The sequence below is a fragment of the Mya arenaria genome, chromosome 6, assembly GCF_026914265.1.
Source record: "Mya arenaria isolate MELC-2E11 chromosome 6, ASM2691426v1".
Classification (NCBI taxonomy): domain Eukaryota; kingdom Metazoa; phylum Mollusca; class Bivalvia; order Myida; family Myidae; genus Mya; species Mya arenaria.
In genome coordinates, this window is record NC_069127.1 from 19,757,213 (window position 1) to 19,783,229 (window position 26,017).

The window sequence follows — 26,017 nt, forward strand, 5'->3', positions numbered from 1 at the left end:
TTATATTAAATCTTAGAGTTTGATAACCAGTAAAATAACCAAGGCACATTCTCGATACTGTCCTTTCATTGCCAACATGCAACACTCTCTCACTTGTGCCAACCGTCTTAGTTGACAATCACTTTCTTTGTTTAATATCAGGTCTGATAGCTCTAATAACACATCGATTATGGCTTATAATCATTGAAATTGACCGAATTAATCACGCCCGCTTTTTTACCCGATAACTTCTCATCAATGAATCGGTACTCCAAATTCTTATGACAATCTTGTAATATTTGTTTAATTGTTGTTGTCTTGAAGGTCGTGTCTCCTGTGTGGTGTTTCGTTCCGCCTTTGCATAGACTTACATTGTAAACTACTTGTCATGTCCCTATACTTTCTATTGTTTTAATGAGAGAAGGACAGGCATAACGTACGGAGTCCTGCCAGAACACCCAAGTGTTTCCTCGGTTTTGTAAAATCATTGACTTAACAGACATTTTCTGCTCTCATGCTTGACAATCGGTTATCTATTCTTTATTTTACCTATCGTGTATTTTTACTGATAAGCTTGTTAGTTTAACGCAAGTGACGGGCCTGTCTTGACTAGAAGTTAGAAATTGATCATTAAGCGTATAACACGATATCTCTAATGTCTGTGTTGTTACAATAAAAACTGTCGAACCAATATCAGCAAACCCTGTTTAAAACACACTCGAAATATTATGATACATATTCCTTGAGTTGTCTGCAATCGATTCCCGTTAACTGTTTTAAGATTTATTTGCAAAACATCCAGCTGTCTCTATGACACATGGTTGCAAATAAATACACAATATAGTGTTTGCATGTATAACAATTATCAAAAAACATCAGACTTAATTTTGAATAAGCAAATACAGTAACTATATAACCACTTTCATTGGCAGCCCCAAGAATTGACGTTTAAGGGGTTGTAACTTTATTACATACGGGGCCCCCGTCTTCAGAACCGAAAATTATAAGGTTTAATTAAAATGTTGGTAAGGGTGTTCGTGGTTACTCCCGATGAAAATGTTTAACAATTAAAATCCTAAATGGTGCATTTTTGTGCGTAGTTTATGACATTTTTTCTCTTAGATATTGCCATAAAAGGGAAACTCGCACATTCTTTTTTGAGGGTGGGGGATGGGGGTGGGTGCGCTTAGTGTATGTTTTTGCATGTTTTAGAATACTTTTATTTTTGCTAAGATATTAACAATACATGCATACTAGTATAATTATGTTATCCATCGTTTTCAAGAAAACAAAGTATAAAATAAAACTTCGGTATTCAATCCTGTTTGTATCATGAATGTGTTGTGAACATATTTCTGGCGTTTCTTGATGATGTTGATAAATGTTATAATTAGAATAATAACTAAAAAAACAAAAGTCTTGTCGAGTGTGAAAGTGTTAGAATAATACTAATATATATATATATATATAAACAGACATGTAAATGAACGGTTATTCAAAATATGAAATAGCAGTGTACGATTATAACTTATATGATCAAACAAGGTAATCACCACACTGATCATTGATTGCCTTAAACACAAATATTCTGTAACAAAAAAGGGTATTTTTTATAATTTCTTGTCTAATTGATTTCATTTCACCAACTATAGTTTAACTTCTTAGAGTTTGAGTTTGCGCTTACAACGGGAAATGCTCAAGCTTCCCAACAGTTTAAAGATGAATAACAATATTGGTCTACTGATTACTTGAGAAGTGTACATGTAATTATCTTATTTGTATGAGTATCTTAAGTATCACACCAGGCTCATGGTGATAGCCTCACTTGTTATCTACATATTGATATAATTTGAACTAATTTTAGTACACCATCCAAATGCACTAATCTCAAAATGTCTATTTTGCAATTTTGCGCGCTTGTTGGAACGTTAATTTGTAAGAAAATTCTCAAAAACAACCCGTAAGTTGAATTAGAAGAGCAAATACAACGTATTATAATGAAATGAATATCAAAAATACTAAGTTACATTTTCAAATTAGATATATATACTGCACGATGTTAAAGGTTAAATGGCATGCAATAAAAACATATAACTATGAGTTATACGTATCAAACTGTTATTAACATCCAACTGTTTCTTCGAAAGTTCGCATCAATCTTCAATTGCTTAAGGTGTCCAAACAGCTTTTTTTCTGTCACCAACGATCGTTTTTAAAGGAAGACACTTTTAATAAATGATTCATGCGAGTTGTCAATTATTATATATCCCTGTTTTGATAACGCGTAGAGGTTGTAGAGTCTTCTTTACACTATAGTTAAAGCTTTTAAATTATGGAAACAAACTAGGTGGTGACACCAACGCAGTTCTTCTGTTATGTTTAGTATCATTACAGCAACTTAAATACGCATAATCATATCGTTAGCGGGATTTGAAATTTTTAAGTGCACCAGATAAAGCACCCCCTACGGAAGTGGCCACAGTCGCCGCGTTTGTGGTAACCCATGCTGTTGCGCCTGCCGCGGCCCCTGCTACAGCCCTTGTTGAAATCAAAAACCTAGCTCTGCCGGCGGCAACTCCTAAACAAACTGATTTCCAGCCAGGTATCCACCTTCCGATATTTTTCTTGAGTGCCTCAAGCTGAGATGCAATGTCCTTAGACCCTTTGTAATTAGAGATATGATCTCTTAACTCTTTTTCGTGACAATGCTTGTATGCATAAGAATAACGGTGAGTCCCATTTTTACATAACAATTCAATGGCTTTGAATATTTTCTCCGGCGCAGGTTTGGTTTGAGTTGCAAAATTCTCAATTCTAAAAAGTCTGTTTCCGCACTTCTTGACAATTTCAGAAAGGGTTGTGTGTTCACGTACTTGTGTCCTCAAATCTTCATCTGATATGAAATCGTCCCCATGCGTTACCACAACTATAATATGCTCCCATATCTTGTCGCCAAAAATGACTCGCAACATATCCACTGTATAGTTGTCTTCGTGGGTAAATCGTCCGGCTGTGAATACGAGAAGAAAGGCATGTGGGTTTGGGCAATATGTCGTAGCTGAAGACTGAATCATGAGCGCCGTCTTTGCAAGTGGCGTTTCGGTGTCAAAAAACCCCGGTGTGTCAACAACAGTGTATTCATAATTCAAATGTCCGAATTCCACATTCCCTATATCAACTAAACATTCGTTTGTTCTAGCTTTGAAACCCCTTTTTGATGAAAAATTCTTCGTCCTCAACAGTGTATTTCCGGTAGAACTTTTACCACATCCGGTTTTCCCAATCAGAATAACTCGCCTTTCAAGAATTGTATCACTCATGTTTAAATTTCAAAATTAAATTGACTTTACTGTGCCATCAACTTCAAACACATATAGCGATGAGTTTATGGTTATACAATCAGGCTTTTGATAAACCTAGAGGTCAAATGTAGACTACCTGCCAGGTACGGTTATCTTTAAGTAATCTATTTGTAAAGTCGAGTTTTCAGACGCATTTTCAGTTGATTGCTTTGCCCGATATTCACATTGAAAATGATCTCAAAATCGAAATGTACACGGTTGGCTATACATATTACTATTATACGTAACTCATTTGTCGGTACATTAGTACCAATAACTTACAAAAAACAATGGAAACGAAAGCGGAAATCTCAGATGACTAAAATTGTACCAAGATCTTGTTAAAAACCCGAACAAACACAAAAAGACCCAAAGCTTCAACACAGCAACTTTTAAACACATCGTCAGTTGCTAAATTGGAGGGTAACTGCCTTGTGAATGCAATATAAGAACTTATATGGTGCTTCAACAAGTTGATGGGTGGCAAAGCCCACACTTTTGTCAACATTTATCAACAAAGTGCTAAGATCATGCTGGCACAAATTATGGCGTCGCGAACAAACAAACCAAGGAAACACCACTGAAAAGCCCTGTATTAAACGTTAATTGGAAACCGCTTTGAAACGCTAAATTAAAGCACTTTGCAATGCATATGGAGCTAACGTGATGATTTTACTTTTTAGATAATTAATTCACAATAATCAGAGAATATTAAGTTTTTGCTGACTATATTAGTTTATTTTTTGTATATATATAGTTTCGCTAGAATAGATGTTTTATGGTGATATCTATATTAACAAATACCTAATTCCTTATATCAGAAAACCGATACAAAATTCAACTTAAGGGGACATTCAGAAAATTACCATTTTTAATGAAATTGACAGAAAAAAGGAATCGCAGAACATTGTTGTTTTCTTTTTTCCGATTAGAGCGCGTTTTTTATAGTCAAGATTAACGCTGATGGGAAACAACTAGAGTAAGATTTGTTGTGTATTTCTAAAGACCTATATTGGTTAACAATTACAAACGAAATAAAACGTAATTATGAGGAACATGACAAACCGAACCTCTGTGTAATAATAATCTGCCTTCGTGCTCGTATAGACTATGTCTCGGGCTGTTATGATACACATGTGCAATATTCGCCGACTATACATTTAAGTTTTCAACCTATAGGGAGTCAGATGCCCAGTTTGTAAAGTGAACGCGCAAGCGGTTCGAAAAGAAGATATGAAGTTTTATAACGCTTATAAATGCAAACTGGTAATTTTCCCCAGTATTCTCATTCCTGTCATACAAAATAAGAGCACAGGTGGAGTATTTATAATGTATGGTCGTTTTTGGTCAGAAGGCTAGGTGCGTGCGCGAAAGGGGAAATATATGTACAAATGTTTTTATGTCAATAGCTGTCAATTAAAAACCTCCAAATAATTGGTGAAACCGTCATAGCAGGTTTTAGTTTTTGTCAGCATACATACAAATGGTCATTCACTTGGGAACACCAGACAACTTAATCGAAGGTAGGAAGGAAAGCGTAGTTTCCATAGTTGCCAGTTTGTACCTGAGGTTACTCTGACCGCAAATATGTGATAAGTACTTGAAAAAGTTTTTTGTTGTGTGTCAGAATCTGGACGCTTTATAGATACCAAACAAAGGATATGAAGCAGTTTAAAGTCCAAAGACACTAAATGAGCGCAAATGAGGGGTAAATTACAGATTACGGATTGAACAAATGCCATGCAAGCAAATGAAAATCCTTTCCATACTTTGGTAACATTCCACAAACTGAATGATATTGCTATTTGATTGATTTTGTAAAAACTACATGCTTTTATTTTAACAAAAAGTAATAAATGTTTGAACACACGTCATTCTTATATTTTTTTAATGAATTAATGGATTACAACACAGCATTTTATCTGCCTTATCAAAATACTGCAGTATCCGCTCGTAGTTTAAAAACTAATAGTCATGTGTAACCTTAACCGGAGAAATGCATTTGGATATTCTCGGCTACATTCGTTGACAAAAACAATGGTGTTTTGTGAATTTAGATGGTGTTTGGGAATGCATGTTGTTTTATCAATTCGGAACGTGATTATTTTATGATTTATAGTGAAATTGATGTAAAAAAGGATTACTTTTAACACGTATAGTGTTCTTTTTGTGTTATAAATGCCTAAATTGGAATAACCTTAATAAATGTGCGTTCTGTTAGGCATTTTGAACGTGTTTACGAATTTTGTTAAGAATGTCCAGGCTAACCATCATTTAAAAAAGCTTGGACGACATTTTGGAATGAATAGTAGTTGGACAGATGAATGACTCAATGAATTGCTTGGATTTTATATAAATCGTGTATATAACGGAAATACTTTGAAGAGTACTTTCCCTGTAGTTTTTGAAGATGAATTCCTCAAACAAAATATAAGGGTAAATTAAGGCTCCTTACATAACTAAACTTTCAGTGTGTTTTTTGAAAATATTGCTGTTTCAAGTTATCTTTAAACCGTCTATATCTGGCGTGGTCATGCTCCGGCATGTGATGTATCTTTCTTCAAATAATTTACATAGTTGGTAATCACTTAGAAGCTAAGTTTAGCTTATATATGTCGTTTTCATATTTAATAATATTGTCTTTATTTGTTCCCAGTTTTAGTACAATAATGTTTTTTATTATGAAACGCTATAATCACAAAGTCTTAGACATTTTATTTGCTTAGGCTGATTGTGTGTGATGATCATTGTTTTAAGTAATAACTGCAACATATCTTTGGAAAGCTATTGCATTAGGTACTCTGAATTGCATTCAGATAGAGTTTTGATCCCTAATCATTGAAATACTTGGGGTTAACCTATTAGTTTATCATTATTTTTTTTTTTTTAGTTTCTTCAGTTAATGCATACTTTGATAAGATTTTCCTTTTACGTTTTTACTTAATTCATTATTGTTGAGATAAGACTGAGGATTGTGCACTTAAACTGCTTTAAACCCCCAGTAAATTTACATTTTACTGACCGTTCCAAGGTGACACCTAGATCAAGATAACTAGTTAGTTATATAGTATATATACCCTGTGTTGTTTGTGGAGTTTTTGTGTTGTTGTTCCATGTTTCTTGTTAGTGTCTTCTTTGTTTTTTGTGTTCTATGTCTTTGGCGTTTACCCTGTACCATTAAACGAAGTTAATGGTACAACCCTTGGCTACTGAGCTTGTTTCTGTGTTTTTTTTTACATAAGTATTAATTTGATTAACCTGTACTTTTCAAAGTTAAACATTCAAACAAATGTAGACATATTTAACGATACATGGTATTCATCTTGTGGATGCTTGAGAGTATTTTCGGAAGGGAAATATGAACGTATTGCAAGTGGTGATGTTCCTACAATTGAAGGATTTTACAGTTACGACTATGAATCTTTAATGACACAAAACCCAGGAACGGACGCACACGTGCACCTAGGTTCAATTTACTATAAATGCCTTAAAAGGTTCAACTTACTTTAGAGGAAAATAAAATAATTTATATATCTTATATAGTGTTGTATAAGTAAGATACTGGAGTCTTGATTATTATTGATACATAACCACAAATGGACAGTAGCTGTTATGGTTGAACTACGTTTTATTAGTAATAATTATAATTAGTCAAATATTTTTTCCATTAAAACCTTTTTCAAATATATGTTACAATAGAATTATTGCGTAACAAATCAATTCGTTATTATTATTAATCGCATTATATATAATACACTGCAGGAAAAAAAACAACTAGATGGTAGACAATCTGATCGTTACACAAATCAAATGGAATAAATCAACGTGATTACACAAAAAAACATATGATAACTTGTCTGTGTGCGAAAAGTCGTTATTTCGATGGGTTCGACTCAAGATTCCGGAATAGTGCTTCGACAAACATATTTACAGCCGATTGTTACGGTAATGTTCGGAAGTGTTTTTTCGCGCAAATATTCCAAGTGGATGGTATGTATGATCGACGATGGAAAAACAACATCTTGTAAAACCGGCATAGGACTGCTTCTGCGTTAAGCCCTAGAAAGTATCATCGTCTCACACGCGCCAATAAAATGTTATGTTTTATAAAGTTCAAAATACACATTTTAGGCATCGAAAAGATTTTATTTCATTTTCACTGCGGCGAAGGTGGGGTCTCCATGGCAGTAGCTGTGTTTATTCCCCTCTTTGCACACACTTGCACGTTGGCAGGTGGAACAGGCTATTTTATCTCCCGTTCAATTGTGTGAAAAAAACACAATATGTATGTTTAGAAATACCACAGCTTGAAACTTTGGTGAAGAGATAGATATATAGTATTGTAAATTTAATTGCATATCCTTTTTGTGTAAAATGCACGCTCATTCGCAAACATCGACACTTGTGAACACGCTAAATGTTCAGTTACCATTGTTGTCCTATTATATGTGATATTTTTATAATAGTAGTATCATTAAATGAGCATATCTTTAATTTTTTTCTCTCACTTAAATTTCTTATTATTTGTTCATTGGATTTGACTTTTTTGTTTACAAAGTTTATTGTAAAATCTGTTTTGAGGCATAGGAATAGACGTGACTGTAGTTGTTTCAAAACAATCCAGAAAATGAACAACGTAACAATAGATGATCGTTCAAAACATTGGAACAACGAATCCGCTCATACTAACACGACTGTTGTCTGCGGGCGTACTTGTCCCGTGAAAAACTTGTGGTTCTATCATGAAACCTCGAAATCTTTGTCGTCTGTCTTCTGTTTTTTTTTAATATCAGTTTAGCAGACTAGGAAGAAGTAAGATAATGGGATGGGCTTGCACTACGGACTATTTGTTACGCGGGCGCTTCAGGTTGTCTTTCTTGGTTGGAAAGGTGGATTGATCTTTGTACAATAATGTTTTGGTGGTCCAGCCTTGAAGCGCCCTTATTGAATCTAGATGACCAACAAAGAAGAACTAAGAATTAACTCTTTCAGGTCGCATAGAGGAATACTAATCACGAGTAAAACCTGTCCTCATTGTATTGTCGTAAATGCAGAAGTATTAACCTAAAGGTGATAGATTATCTGGTTGATAACAGTGCGTAAAGATAAAGAGCAACATGTAGGTGGCTTTATATAGTAAATTGACATCATATAATGTGTATTTTCAGTGGAGATATTATATCAATATCTGGTCAAGTAATCCAATATAACCTAGTTTGACTTTTTAATATTCTATTCATATTCATATGGTTTCCTAAACTTACCGATTTGTTGATCTTTTTTTATTTAATTATACAATTTTAATATTTTTTTTATATTTTAAAACGTGGCTTGAGATAACTGAAATACTGCGTTAAGATAAACTAATAAATGTTCAAGTAACTTTTATTTTTTGATGTCGCATAGGCAGCTACAGTTTATGTATGACTATATTTTCATGTTTTGGTTTGTTTGCCTTTTGAGTAAGGTTCGGGTATCGTGTCATTTATTTGATACTTCCAAAGGGGGTTTCAAAATTATGTCTTGGTACTGATGATAAGGAAAATTGGAATCCATGATTTTTTGACGACTTTGATGAAGGTGTTCATGCAAGAAATTTGTAACGGAACTATAGAAACGAATAACAGCCGCATAATCAGGGAAGGTAACGGGACACTATACTTTAGGATGTTATAACTGGGACCGGTTGTTTCACCAAACAACGGTATGATATAACCCACTTTAAATTCTTCTATATAGCTTTCCTGTATTTATTCACTGCAGGTTACTATCTTAAGTAACCAAATTGGTTCCATATGTTGACATATTTTGGCACTTTTTATTGAAATAGCCAAACGCCATAAACATATGATTAACTGAATATGACTATTACCAAAATGTTAAAGTCGAATTATCGGTTCAAACTTTAAAGATGATATATTTGTACAATGCATGTTGTTTGCCCATCATTTCCCTATTATTGTTCTCTTTCCATGAAAACAGATACATGAATACGCAAAATCCAGCAGATGTTTCCAGACACTCACACAGGGTTTTAGATGCTTGTTTCAATTATACAGGAACAAGCTGAACTAGTTTTAGAGTCCGGCTGTCGGAGCCACTGCTCGTAGTTGTTATCGTGCATACTGATCTTCATCTTTGCATTTGATCTCAATACCACCAACATGTTTTCGTGCATGGTACGAAATCTGTATCATTTTCATCATATCGTATCCATTTCACTTGTATCTACATATTTTAGCGCTTCTCTAATGCCATTTAACATAATAAATTGAATATGACTATTTTGAAAATTTTGATGATGTATGATTACAGGATAAAACTTGAAGGATAAAATAATATATCATCTCTATCTTTGTTCTTGGTCATCTTATTGTTGGAAATGATTGTTGTTTTTATTTGTTTATTTTTTATTTATTTTAAAGATATGGCAGTATCAATGTCTCAAATGATATACATGAATGTAAGACAAAAAGTATGGCGTGTCATTGGTGATTCACATGCGATTCTTTATCGAATTTATACCTCATATCCCGTATTTACATTCAGAAATATTTATACAGTTGCCTTTAATCAGTTAATATTCCTTATAACTACATTATGTACAAGACAGTACACCATACTTTCAAAACTTGACCACATTTAAGGACATGTATAAATAAATTACTTTTGAGGGATTTCAAAAAAAAAATATAATGAGGGATTAATTCAATGATAGTGAGTGTTTTATTCAACTCCTAATTTTTTATTGAAATAACTTACGGCTAAAACATCCCGTGGCACTGGACGACATTTATATATAAATTTTCATTCATGACTTTGCATATATATTAATGCAATAGTTTCTTGAGAATTTTGAATCTCAAATTAATAAAAACAAATTCTTAGACATAATTCATAAATACTAATTTCAATGCATGTTGCATTTATCTTCACTGTTGATCATTGATTAATTATATAAGACAATCCATCACAAAATCAAGTTCAATGTGTACAATATCTGTTTCAAGCAATCCACTGCTTTTATAGGAAACAATATGACGGCCATTGTGAAATATCCTTAAGAACAAGAGTTGTGAAAGTAGTAGAGTAGAATAATTTCGTAGTGAATGTAAATTTTAATTTCTGACAAATATTTGATACAGAATTGCATTTGATCCACATAGCACTTTTTATTCCTGAACAGATGGTTTTAGTAGAGTAAAACTTTGATTATTCCCAGTGCGAAGAATACGAAGGCGATTTCGTAAAATTAAAGAGAAAAAAGATGAAATGAGAACTAATTTATAAAAAAAATGACCAGCGAAGAAGCAGTGCCACATATTGGACAAATATAGCTCAAACATATATGCAATTTAGTTAATGTTCATTGAAACCTTGATTTGTCAGCGGAAGTTAGATTACTGGATTGCAAGCTGGATAACCTAATATAAAGAGAACATTAACATGTGAGTAAACACTTCGAGATCACACTTGATAGAATCGGAGAAGAGATGACTTTTGTAGCTTTGCTAACGGAGACGGTATATTATGTCTAAACTTGTTCAAGCAGAGCAGAAGCACGATGAATCTGCTGTAGGGCGATAAATGCGGTCGGTGAAGATTTCATTCCAGGTTTGTCAGGAGAAAAACTGACAGTACCGCTGCTGTTTGTCCACGTGTTGCTTATAAAAATGGCTCATCCACGAGTAATAGGATGCCGATCATATTTTTAATATATCGGCTAAACCAATTCTTACAAATCGAATGTGTTTAGATAACACCATAAGAACATTTTGAAATCGAAGGGATGCAGCTCAAAGACAAAGTAAATTTGACTCATTTAGATCCTGGGGAGAATGGTGAAACCGTTAAAGAAACGGCAGGAATTTTTCCAGGGATTCCCTGACATCGGTTATACTGATCTATTTAGATACGTAAATATGCTAAACAACGTTTAAAGGGCCAAACAAAAATTCCCACCGAAAGATCGGTTAAGTTCGGAAGCGCTTTCAAGAGATTCTCTTTATGCGCTCATTAGACTCCCTAACAGTCTATTCATCTCCAATGTCGTTATCAAAGGAACGGGACGGAATGGGACGATTCGCTTATGTATTGACCTCCGGAAGTTTAAATCTTGAACACACATAATTGTGTATCCATTCCCACGTACCGACGAACTATTCATTCTTTTCGGATTGACCAAATTTTCACCAAATTGAAATTCATGCAGGTTTTCGACAAGTGGAAATTACAGATGCTGACAATGAGAAAACAAGTTGGTCTGAGGCGAATCGGATGCCTTTCGGTCTTTGCAACGCCCAAGAAACCTCCCATATATTGACGGAGCGTTAAATTGTCATAATGATTAACATAACGCTATCTTTATATTCCCCTCTCTGATTTATTACCACCTCGAGTAATTTTAAGCATTCTTTCAACAGTAGAAGTCCAACAAAATCAAGCTGAATGCATCCAAGCTTGAAGTGTTTACAGGTTTGTGGCATTTGCAAACTGAAGGAGGCTGATACCCGCCGAACGGAAATACCATTCAAGAAAGCTTTAAACCTTGGCTTTTAAATATGCTGAATGCATATGACCTACATAAATGGGCCTTCACGTACAAGTTTCATAATTCCGTTTGAAGTGTTAACATATAACAATCCGTTCACCTATATCTAGAGTATGTTAGTGATGGGTAGCCAATCTCGCGAACCAAAAACCGCTCAGTGAAGTTGAACATTGAAGCTTATGTCCTTTCGAGACAACTGCTTGTAATGACGACTTATTCTGAGAGTGTATCCACAGTTTACCAAAATGAGGTGCAGGCCTTCTTGAACACGTTAACAGCTTTTTCTCTTGATGCGTTTTATTAATAAATTGGTGGTCGGATCCCCCGCCAAATTATTTTGAAAATTAAAAAAAGAATGAAGAAAAAGAATAAAAAATGTAAAATAGAAATCGAAAAAATATATTGAAATTGATGTATGCTCATATACAAACCTGCTGTTTGTTCCTTTGCTACAGTAGATTGCAGTTTTTGAAATAATTGATTTCTAAATGGCGGCCTCAAAGAAGCGGAGGTCGTTCTCATTTTCAACATATCATCTGCAGTAAAACGATTTTAATTGTGGAAACTAAGAACAGACAACTCAACTCTAAGCGATCTAATCACCTCTGCATCGGGTGAAGCAAAATAACACACTATTTTTGCGTCAACCGATAAAAAGGACTGGACGGAGACCAGAAATGACCTGCAAGGAGGTCTTCGATTTCACAAACTGGCTCATTAAGGCTGATGTCTGTATTATTGGTAAGAAAATGCATATCAACATGTGTTAATGTTAAAGAATTTTGGGTTGTATTATTTAAATATGCCATATATGCACAATTATGGTTTAAATACGTGTTTTCTTGTACCAAACATTATTCATAATTTAAATGTATAAAATTATATTTTAGAATTGACCTGATTAAGGGTATAGTATACATTTACCACACACTACTTCAAATGACATACCTGTAAAAAATGTGTTTTAGTCTGACAGCACCTGTAAATGACCTGAAATGTTTTTATCGTGTGTTTACCCCACTTAAACTTTTATGGCTGCACTCTCACAGATATATCATTTTTACAACTTTTTATTTTTTGTCTTGGAAAGGGCAAATATTTGCGTGAATATCTGCAAACCAATGATATAAGATTGCTGACAAAAATCATATCGTAGTTATTCATATTTCTGCTCGAAAAGTAATGTTTTATGGTGTAAACCGTTACTAACGGTTTAAGAAAAATGAATAAAATATCAATTTTTAAACTGCAATATAAAAATCTGCGATCTATTTTTTGTCAGCAGTCTTATATAACTGGTGTCCATGGATTTTCGCTTAAATTGGCTCGTTCCAATGCAAGAATTAAAAAAAAAATGTCAATACGTTCAAATTGTGAGAGTGCAGCTTTAAAGTCTTGTGGCTATTAAGTGGCATTTTATAGTTACTCTCTGTGTATAAATCATTTTTAGCCTAGGTTCAAAGCTTCACTCTCTGTTCTAAATATGGGAGAAGGCATGTTGTTTATTGTCAGGCTCACCTCCACATGAACCACTCAGGTTGGTGTTGAAGAAAAAATAAACTAATCCTGAGGAGCTATCCTATTCCCAGACGAAAGTCCATGCTATGACACCGTGTTTGTCCAAGAGGCCATTAATTGTTGAACATAATGGAGATCACCTACTATTCAAGACTATTCAAGTAAACAAAATCTTGGTTTAGATAAATTTTGCTAAAACGTCTGGAGAGAGCATGTTTATTACATTGAAGATCAACCAGATTCCATTATTCCTGTAGTTTATGTAAAACGGGAAGATGAGAAAGGTGAAATGAAAACACTTCAGATGCAACAACTTATTTCCGAAGCGACCTCCCTTTGCCTGTTTTGACGACATCTTAGAGCATTAAAGATGAATCTGAAAAATTGCAACATTTTCTGCATGTGAATTATACGATCCATTTCAGATACGGATATATCTTATTGAACGAGGTTAAACAGAGTTCCGCAAAGAAGAAAACCGGGAGAGCCATGTGTTCTACCCCGTGGCTTGGAACGACAGCGACTGGCACGTATGACAAATAAAATGTGATTTTGTGCTAGTTAAGTTTGTAGATCACATGTGTTGTACAACATTCTTAAGATGATAGTATGTGTTTGATATGAAATTTTAAAGATATGCACATACTTGTTTTTTTTTTGTTTTTTTTTATGGAACTTTTGTATTGTGTGTGATTTATTTTATGTTTTTGTTTAGCATTTAGCATGTTAGGCCTTTCGTTCTGTATTCGAAAGTTATTGATCTAAGAATTAGTTTTGATGGATAGTACTTTTCGGACAATATTTTCTTGCTGGTTGTGTAGTAGATTGTATTTATACGGAATATTTTGTAAGAGTTGATATTTTCTCAGTTGTCTAAGTAGACAATTATATTATCATGTTTAAGCATTGCCCAGGACGACAATTTTAGACGGAGGGATATATATTGCAGTACAATGTTATATGCCCTTTTTAAGATAACTTTATTTTAATAATGGAAATAAACGATTAATCGATTTCTAAAATATATATTATCGTTTCTCCCATTCAATCATTTATGCGTTAAATCATTACAGCCAGAGCGTAGTCTACTAGTTAAGATATATTATATATCTTACAATAAGTTTTCATTATTAAAATCGGCTGTAATGTTGTAGAATTAGAAAAAGAATTCGGTCCTGCATTGTCCACTTTATGTTTTTTGAAATAAACTTCAAAACGCGAATTTTATTGTTGAACGTTTTGTTCGTTAAAATGCAATGAAATGAAATACAAGAGCATCCTGTTTGGAATAGACACGGTAACAACTCAGTTACTTTAGTAAAATAAGCCTAAAATCATAAATTGTGCTATAGAAAATGCATGCCATCTTCGTTGATAGATGCGAGGTGACTTTCTGTAAATATCTAAATAGAGGGTGCAATGATTCAACACACATTTATTAAAAGAATTCCATCACATACGTGCTCGATATTCGATGATATAAATTGTTAAACAGTATAAACATTAACACAACGATACTATGCTAGATATGAAATTAAAAAGAAATATACTATAATCAAAACTAATTGTAAATCTAATGGAAACATGAGAATGGACTGAAAACAGAAAAACAAAATGAAGGATAATTATGCACAAAGTCAGGCTGACAGATACATATACAGTTGAACTTTATATTTCGTGTTATGCATAAGGTCAATCAATTTCATCACACTAAGTCTAACTACATTTTTCCTCTTTAACAATTTTACGTAGCTCGACATATTCATTACAGACACAATAAAGTTAAATTCATATTTTATTTCACCATAGGTACAAATGGTGCTTAACCGTTCATTATGGGTGTTTCTATTGTAACCATTATGCCTAGTTCATTTTCAACTCTCTATTTAGTTATAGGAATTCAATACGAAATTTTATCGACATACAAAGAGTTTTCGAAAGAGGATATATACGTACTTTAACATGGGCTTTTATACAATGAGTTATACAAAGATCGTATTACCAATCAATATGACGTTCCTTTAAATAGACAGACCGAGTAGACTGAATAGATCAAACAGATTTGAATTCAAAAACAGACTAATTCTTAATATGTAAGTGCAAAGCTAACTACCTTTACTGTATGAATTAATGTATTAAACTATAAGGCTCATGAGAGATACTACCATTGTAATCAACAAACATAAATACCAATTGCATTAATTGCAGTAACACACATAAATACCCAATACTTAAAATGTTATATTTTGGGCGCACAATTGGAAACATTCATTTTCACGAAACAAATAACAACTTAAAAGTGGGAGCAATAACGATAATAACACGTAGTCATCGTAGTATTTCACTATGAAATGAACTCCAAGAGTGGGAAGTGCTACTTTAAAGATAGAGATATATTATTTAAGGAATTAATTGTGGGATTGATGTCATTATCGGGGTATGAACGCAATTGGGCTATTTAAAGTGTGTGGAGTCATGACCCCACGCGTACTTTAACTTGCCCTATTGCGTTCAAATCCCCGATAATGACATCAATTACGCATTTCATTACTTACATTTACACAATAGTGTATAATTACATTACTAAATTGTTAAAAAATACTTCATTTCATTTAAAAAATAACTTATTGTAAGCATTTCCCACCCGTTATGTAAATAGTACGACCCAACCCAACGGAAAAAAGTTTTGAAATGACGTCACAATAACGCGCGAAAGATTCATCACTTCAAATCACTTTTAAATGTAAAATTGAAACATTTTTGACAACAATACATTTAGCATATCATACATATTCACGTTCTTACATGCTAATTGAAGTGACACAATACAAACAATAACAAAATAAATAATTTTCAATGTACATCTACATTTTTATGCGATGACCCACAATCCGAACATATCCAAGATGTTGCATTCATCGGATGATAATCACAATTGCCGGAAGGCAGTTCATTTAAGGAATGGAAGTTAATGAGTAAATATTCACAAACGGCACGCAATACAACAAACAACTATGTTCACAGTATAAAACGATAGTAGACACAAAGGCTGCTTATTGTTTATTGTTTGTGACATCGGATGTTGACCTCAATGGTGTTTAAGTCTAGCATACACAGCTGCCCCGCTGACGACCTATCCCAAACAGACTGGTATCCAAGCAGGTATACTCTTTGCAAGAGCTTTCACCAGTGCGTCAATCTGATCTGGGATTTCACTGGGCCAGTTGGCGAGATGATACCTCAACGCTTGTCCGTAACGGTGTATGTTCGCATAAGAATATGTTTGCGACCCATTCTTGCTTAACAATTCTTTTGCTTTAAATATTTTTTCCGGCGCACAATCTGTATCAGTTGCATTATTTTCAATACTTACAAGTCTGTTTCCACACTTTTCAACAATTTTAGAAAGGGCTGTGTGTTCACGTACTTGTTCCTTCAAATCTACATCTGACTCGAAACGGCTTCCATGGGTTACGACAACAATAATGTTGTTGTATATCTTTTTCAAAAATGACCCGCAGCAAATCTTTTATAAAGTTGTCTTCGTTGGTAATTCTTCTGGCTTCAAATACGAGATGAAAGGCATGCGGCTTTTGGCAATATGTCGTATATGAAGACTAAATCACTAACGCCGTCACTGAAAGAGAGGTTTCTGTATCAAAGAACCCCGGCGTATCAACAACTGTGTAATCATAGTGCGAATGTCCGAATTCCACAAGCCCCCTTTTTACAAAGCAATGGTTTGTTCCAGCTTTAAAACCCCCTTTTGCTGAAAAAGAATTCGTCCTCAAAAGTGTATTTCCGGTAGAACTTTTACCACTTCCAGTACTTCCAATCAAAATAACTCGCCTTACAAGAACTTTATCACTCATGTTGAAAATTCAAAATTTTACTTGTTCATTCAACATAAAATATCTATAAATTAAATGTTTTAGAATCTGGCTATTTATAAACTTCAAGGCAAACTTCTGATATTCTGCCAGGTACGTGTATGTATTCGCAGTTTATCTGATAGATTTTACCTATCAAAATTAACAGTAAGCTTTTAAGATCAATACTTCTATTTGCTATTTTGCACTGCCATAGAGCAAACAAAATCGCGTGATCATAAATGCGATAAAGGTAAAGTACCTATGACATTGTATACGCCACTTGATTCTGGCTTTTATGTGGCATATTACCTGTCATTCTTGATGTTGAATTATTGAGAACATTCAGAACGAACTTTGGAATCGGCCTTGTAGACGGCCACTCATTTTGTAGATTTTTCCGAATACAATTATAAAACGGATATTTGCAACTGGTTCTTTATGACAACATATCTAAAAGCTAGTATATATATATACTTTATATGATATATATATATATATATATATATATATATATATATATATATATATATATATATATATATATATACATATAAAGTATTTCTGCATGGCGAAATTATCAAAAATCTTTTTTTTATTCATCATCGTATGGCAAAACAGTTCTTTACGACAAAACATATAAACTATTATACCATTAAGTGTATGAGTCATGCATAAATAATAATAAAAAAGCTATATATTTCATCACTGCATCGCATTCGTACCTTGCATAGGTATTATAACACCATACTTGACATAAAACGATTACTTAGCATAAACAGCAGTGTAGACTGAAAGTCCGGGAATATCCCGGGAACAATGAGAACCCTTTTCAAAGCATACACGGGGCCGGGCGGACAGAACGTGCACCTTGAATTCAAGGACAGACGAATACTTCGCCGGAATTGACGTGGATCTCTAAAAATCCTTCACGGCGTCCCGTAATTCTGGTATGGTGAATAATAAGAGTGTTGTTATTAAAACGGTTTTGGGGGAACTATACAGTGTAGGATCAGTTTTGTATTGTCTGACTTATTGATCGTCATAGTTGAATTTCATTATCGCTTGGCGCTTTACATTAATATAATACATGAAAACTACAGGGACAAGCCCAGAAGTCAGATTTCATGTCACAATCATCCAATATTGGTCCACAAAGAGTGTCGGCTCAAAACGAAATTAACTTCGTTGTTATTTGTAGAGACAGTAAAGTTTGCACATTTATTCTAAACTCCCATAACATATTTTAGCATTAACGCTGAACACTTTCATCGTTGATTAGGCACAAGAAAACCGCAAGATGGTATTTATATTTTCGACCATTAATTTCGTACAGTCACTGTTTATAACGTCCAAGTGAAATCGATATTACCGCATCACTGAGGAAACCTCTTAATCCATATACTCATGATATATTCTGCAAAAATCATTGAAAATGACATGAATGTAGAGACACAAAGAAACTTGGTAATCGCTTGTCTGTGTAAAATCGCAAAGTTTAATCATGCGACTTTCGGTCACGATAATTTAAATGTAAATAAATATAAGTAGGTTAATAGTAGCGGCCCGCAGTTGAGTAGGTTCAAACTAACAATCATGCATACAGTGCTTCTACTTATACTTACTGTAAACATATAGTCCATGAACTCCATTTTTAACGATTTTTCTCAAACTTGTTACACTATGAAAGCGCATAACATCGTACATAAGACTTTCATTTCCTGCATCCCTGGTCATTTGATTGCGAAGTTGACAAACTTGACCTTATTTTGTCTTCAAATTGACGAAGGTATCCGATATCTTTACCAAATGTTATAATGTTTATAGGACGAGCTTGATGACAAGCCCAATCTCTATTCCTCTCCTGAATTATGACGTTTTGTGAAAATATAACATTAATGTAATTGTCCGCTTTCTTAATTGAACATTTTCACCTAATAATTTCTTAAGATAAATTCATAAATAATGTTCAGAGCATACTTTGATGAGGTCGAAGCCAGGCCCTATTGAAAGTAATGACAAATGCCTCTTTAAACTTGACCAAAATTACTCTGTCCGCTGTCTAAGCTGACTGTTTCGTATAAAAAAGATTACAACTTGAGTAATCTTGAAGGTTTTATTCGTAGGCAACATTAAAAACAAGCATGAAAGCTCAAATACTAACTTTAGTTTGGATTTTGATAAAGTAATGAGACAGAGTTAACCCGAATATTTCTCATCCAAACTTTACCCGGTTACCCTAACATTCATCAATGACGACCTTAGGATATTTGTTAGAATGTTGTCGTGAGTAGCTAGTTTCTCTTGTTTAGTCGTTCTTTTTGTCTTTGCATAGGTTTCAATTTTAAGCTACTAGACACGCCCTCATGCTTTCCATTGTAAAATTGTAAAGGCTGACTGTTAGAAGTTCAAAATTGGAAAGGGGAAATCATTATTATTCGCCTTCTATTTGAAAGGGCAATAACTGCTGTATAACGCGACACATACAACCGTGAACATTTAATTTTCACAAAGGTTGCGTGTTACGTGACGTCAAAGACTTTGGATCAAGTCTAAACATTATCGGATGGTATTTCATGATTGTGTAGTGTGTTATAAGGGTTATTCTCCATGGAGAGGAAATAAACGCTACATTTCATACGCTAAGTATTGGCTCAGTTTGTTTGGTTCCCAGTCAGTTTTTGTAGAATAGTGCGTATAAACAGTTGAAGTTTTGACCTTGAAGTGTTTAGAAGACGAGTCTCGTTTTGACAAGAAAACCCCTTGGGTTTAATTTGCCCACCTAGTGATTTAGTAATTAAGTAACAAATACAATGATTTCAACCATCAAAACACTTTAGATGCCCGATAAACTTACGTTATTGTTTGATGTCAAATGTATATTTAAACAACTATTATTAACGGTCCATTTTGGTTTTTGAAAAACTGTAAGTGTAATTTCTTCAAATGTGCATTACCTTTGTCATTAATGTAAGATATATCTTTTAAAACATAATTAGTGATAATAACCAAACCATATCTATTTAAACGATGCGGAATTGGAGGTTGCAGTCACACAAATTTAACTTTAAAATGTGCTTAAGGTCATCACGTGCAATAGTCTGGTCCACAGCATGGCTTAAGTAGTACAGTGAGGGTGCAGATAACAATATATTTTAGGCCAGCATCAAGTGAGCTTCATATTCTCACGAAATCCCGAGTGTTTCATTTACCTACCTAATTATCATTTGAATATTTATTAACGGTTTAGTTTAAACATATGTATTTGGATTAATTCACGTATGAACATCAAGTTAAATAATAAATTAGGGATAAATATCTTTTCGCAATATCGCGCTTTCAAATCACTTAACAGTGGAATCTTATGTTTTCACATCAATAAATCGTTTATAATTGTTTTAATACGCTCGTCCACATTTATTTTATACCGACAATCAGTCAATCTAGTTGAACATAACAGAACGTAATGAAACACAACATAACTAAATTGTACGTAAAGGAACGATTATCTGATAAACCCAAACACAATGATCAACACACAAACACCATAAAAAATACACTAACAATCAAATAATAAAATAATAAATGAGGTTCATAAAATCTTTGCATGACGTTACAAACAGATTTAAAGTAACAAAAATGCTCGAAAATTGCCTTATCTAACACTTCATTATTTAATGTAAATTAATTTAATTTATAAAAAGCAAAAATGTAACAAATATAGCTTACTGGTACATTGGAACGTCTTACTGAGCAGAAACTAAACATTCATTCAAGTCTTTTTTCTCGCACCTTACTTACTGACCAAATATACCTTCGCCCGGGAATCTAACAGCTGCCAGCAAATCAAAACCAAAAACAGGCTCAAGAAACCATGCAAAATATATGTTTTGTTTACATATCTTGCATATTCCGGCCAAATTATCAAAACAATGAATCCGATTAATCTCTGCTATACTTCTTACATAAATCATCATCGCTAGCATCCTCGCCTACAGAGCTTATGGGTTTACTAAACATATTCCTAGCTGCGGCACAAGCAAATTTATGTTATTTCCCCTCCCTGAGATGAAAAGTCAAAAGTAACAGTTGTCATGACAAAATTGTGAATAATATAAGAAAAAAAGTGATGGGACACTTTATGAAGCAAGTAAAGAAAAAAATTTAAAAGATAAAATATAACATAGGAAATGATTTGTGAATTATGGACACGTTATTGTAATAATTTAATTTGTGATGTGTAGTACTAAAAAAGTAATAAGGACGGAAATAATGTTTGTGGCAGAAGCGAGCTGTTGTCGCAATAAAGTGATGGTTTTGAAATGACATCATTTGTTTTATGGGTTAGGTGATGATATTCTTATAGAAAATTATTAAGGATCAAAGGCATTGAATGTTCGAACACACGACAAGACTCAATTGCTAAACATTTCTGCAAAACACTACGAAAATGGCTGCGGTTTCAGATTGGCAACACGAACATAGGGATGAGTCGATGAGAGAATGTAGATGGAGGTGGTGTTTAAATGAGGTGCAGGAGATACGAAGCCGGCCGTGAAGGATTTCATTGTTTCTTAGGCCAATGCTGAAAATCGGGTTAGATGTTTAGATGTGGAACAGGATTTAAAGCTGTCTCGAAGGCAACAAGGGACGGTTGGAAAGAGATGCATAAGAGCTAACCCTGTTACTTAAATATAACGTTAAGGAATTAATCAAGCAAGGGTGAGGAAACGAGTGTAGGTTTTCTATAAATATATGTTCATTTGTTTGTCGTAATTGGATCATTATCATAAGTTATCCATACGGGAGACCCTGAAAATAAACAAACACGTGACCTATGATATGCACATCATTAGGATAGTGACCGTAGTCATGACACAAACAAGTACACATCATGGTTATAATATTACTAGAGGTTATTCTATCCTATCAATGTTGCTGTATCAAGTGTATCAGGGACTATCAAAAACTAACAAGAACATGTCTCTGCTTTGCGTGCCCATTTTTAAAATTGTCGAATCATCCTGAATATAACTTAAATTTGGTAGTGGTTCACTGTCCGCATGTTCAATGGGTAATATCTCAGAAAGTTCATGAAGTGGTGGTTTGCTTAATAAATCTTTATGAAATCTTCAGAAATAATTCTACAACTTATACCAATATCTAACAATGCTATTGTTTTCAGTCATTCTAATAAAATATTTGCTTCAATTGCTTTGGTTATGTCCGGTCCATCAACCTGAGCACCTACGCTTTTAAATAATTTTTATTTAGATGATATTTAAATCTTTCTAATTGACCGGGCAATCCTTTGCAATGAGTCCTTGCTGTTTTCATCTGTTACATATTCTACTGCACGCTGATTTGTTATTGGATTGGTAATTACCATCTATCGAGATTGTACTCTCTTTGGTTCATATCAATATCCTAGCCTGTCAAAATTTAGAAGAGGTAGATTTGGACAAGCACGTATTAAAGGCAGACATTAATCTACCTCTTCTAAATGTCCTATTCCCATACTGACATTGATGTTGTTGCTGGTAATGCAGGTCTGATCAATCACCACAACGTTATCATCTTCAACATAGAAAATTTGAGAGACTAGGATATTGATATGAACCAAATTCAAATATAACTTGATTGTGTTGGCTACCATGATGGCTTTGGCCATTTTAAATGGTAAGAATTCAGTCTTAGGTATCATAATTCCAATATTTCTGTTCCTCTCTAACATTGTATGTTTTTCAAAAATTGAAGTAAATCATTTGTAACATCAAATTGTTGATGGAGTTTCAACTTCTAAATTGCCTTTTACAATTTTCCATCTTCTAGCTACATTCTCCCAACTTTTTTACCTCACCCTGCGATTCTTTACCAAGATGTGACATTAGGACTTAATTTCAATCACTTAAAACTTATCACTGAGTGTTTAAACACTTGCGGCGGAACCTAACAAGTCTTAATTAATACCCCAAGTATTTGATATTATATAGTAATGTGCTGTGTGTGGATTTTTTGTGTTTTTGTTTCATGTTTTTGGTTTGTGATTTTTGTGTGTGTTCTTTGTCATTGGCGTTGACCCTGTGCCTTTTTATGTTTAAACTTTTGTCTTCTGGACTTTTTTCTTGATTTTTTCATATAAATATTGATCAGAATTAATGACAAAAACGGCCGGTAGGCCGGACTATTGGTCACAAAATGGGCTGTACTTCATATTTACGTAATTAAATGTCACAGTAGTTCTCTAACCATAATCAAGGAAAGTCATTTTAGAAAAATGACAAATACATGGCCCCAAAGATGCTAATTACTAACAAAAAATGACCATAATCATGAAACGAACTAGTATACACTATAGTTATTACAATAATATGGCAACTTGCCTACATGTATCACATGCGGTATCCAGTGACATTATGATAACATGACCGATATGCAAATAATCATATAAAACATATACAGCCAACAAACATGTTCATTGTCACATATCAGTCCTTAGGCCAGTTCTCAGACTTTCAGACATTCCATAACCGTTGGAAACAGATTAAAATGAAAGTGATTTATCACTATGAAATAGGCTAGAATTGTCCTTACCAGTTCGCCATTAGTCTTAAACAAGATTTAAATGCCGCTATTGTGAATTTGTACCAAACATAAAATGAAGAAAGTAAAAAAGCACAGCTCAATTGCTAGCCAAAAGATATTCATAACAAACAAATAGCCAACACATTCTTGATTGTATGGATCAACAAAACTGACCAGTTTAACACCGGAACTCAAACGTGTTACATGAACATATTCACACAATCATCTGCTACAGAGGTTTGACTAGAGCTGCTGGATCTCGCTGATCAGAGTCACGGACATTTAAGTCCCCCAAAAGGCGCTAAATAAATACATTCCTGACTAAACAGTCAAAATAAATAAAACTTGTTCTAGTCAGCCGAGTTCAACGCATACGGTTAAACATCCCTAATATCATAGAAAATTGGTAATTCACCAAAATTCAAAGCTGTGAAAGAGATTCTATTGACGAACGGCAAAGGAAGATAAAATATTAGGTATAATTGTGATTTGCTAGTTGTGATAGGTGAGAAAGAATTCTGATCAATATTTATATGAAAAAATCAAGAAAAAAGTCCAGAAGACAAAAGTTTAAACATAAAAAAGAAACAGGGTCAACGCCAATGACAAAGAACACACACAAAAATCACAAACCAAAAACATGAAACAAAGATCAGAATACTAGTACGTTTTTCTCTTTAGGAAAAGATGCCTGCGCACTATCGGGATTGATTTATGTTTCAGTGAATGGAGGATATTCAGACTGGACGGAATGGACAGGTTGTTCATCCACCTGTTCCAACGGAATCAAAACCCGATATCGACTTTGCGACAACCCCATTAAACGCATTGTGTACCGGGGATTATTTCAACTTCGAAAAGTGTTACTCTGAGCATGAATGCGACCCAAGTATGTACCTTTGTGATAAAAAGGTTATTTGTAAATAATGTCTATTTATATCCTATTTCAGTCAAATATAGTCAATCTGAAAATTCAGCTAGGTTAACTGAAAAATTCTTAATCAACTTGAACTTATCGCTGTTGTCTTTTTAAAGAAAATATTATGAGAGAGCTCACTTATAGTGCGGTTTGGTGTAAGCATATAAAATCACATACTTAATTATCACCGCGTGTCTTCTTCTTCTTCTTCTTCTTCTTCTTCGTCTTCACAAAATCACAAATCACAAAACAATAAAGACAGACTGCAGATTTCTTTATTGATAAATATTGCATGACTTGTGGATTGCCGCCTTGAAACGGTCAGCGAATTAGAATATTCACTTGCAAAGGACAACTTGGAAGGAAAATACTACTGCAATAAAATTGTTCACCCATTATTAAATAAGCGAAAATTGAACTGGTAGTTCACAACAATACCCATGATAGGTAAATAAAGATCATATGGTTGTTTAATATGTGTTTTATTGCTTTGTTGCATTTTCGTCTTTATTAGTTTTCCACCTTTGTTCAATTTTACAACCCAATAGCAGTTATTGGTCGGTATACATAAAATGCTTTATGTCTTCGAGACTGTACCATTTAGACAGTGACACAGATTAGGCAATCCCTGTTCTTTGTTCCAAATGAATAGTTTTGAAAACAATTAAAAACTCAGTGCGAATGATATTCAAATTGTTCTCATTTAACCCCAATTAAACACACCCCAAAGTAAAATTGGCAATCTTCCAACTTTCATTTAAGAAATAACAGACAATGCCATTACTAAACTCATGTTGGTAATTGAATATTAGCAAATATTGTCGTAAACAATATATGTACATTCATTTCCGCACGTATTGCAGTTGTAACGTTTGCCAAAACATATTAAATACATTTATTTAGACTCAAAATGTGCATTAAAGTATAACCTTAAACCGATAAGATAATTGGCGTATTAAAACTGTTATAACAGGAAACGATAAAAGGCTAAAGCAGACCTTTTTGGAACTTCTATGCGGTCGCTTTGATGAGCTATCAAACGGGTCTGTGGTGTGCAAATCCTATTATCATGTTCGATTGTGGTTGATGTTTATAGTGTTGATAGTGATGTTGTTGATATTTCAATATTGTTGTTGTTAATACATTTTTTTTGTTAGTGATACCGGCCAATATTAATGAACGGTCCCAGAAAAAACAGTCGATCCTTTTATGTACGTTATTTTGTTAGTTATAGTTTATAGGCGTTATGTTAAAT

General features: G+C 33.8%; 1 protein-coding gene across 1 annotated transcript; it reads right to left on the reverse strand.

Annotated features, from left to right (window-relative positions):
- Positions 1-1,944: 1,944 nt before the first annotated feature.
- On the reverse strand, positions 1,945-3,315 carry LOC128239384 (GTPase IMAP family member 7-like). The gene has a single exon (XM_052956005.1). The coding sequence runs from the start codon at positions 3,297-3,299 to the stop codon at positions 2,400-2,402; it is 900 nt and encodes a 299-aa protein (XP_052811965.1). The 5' UTR covers positions 3,300-3,315; the 3' UTR covers positions 1,945-2,399.
- Positions 3,316-26,017: the final 22,702 nt, after the last annotated feature.

Coding starts and splice junctions, on each gene's coding strand:
- LOC128239384 (XM_052956005.1), bottom strand. CDS start 3,299: ATGAGTGATACAATTCTTGAAAGGCGAGTTATTCTGATTGGGAAAACC.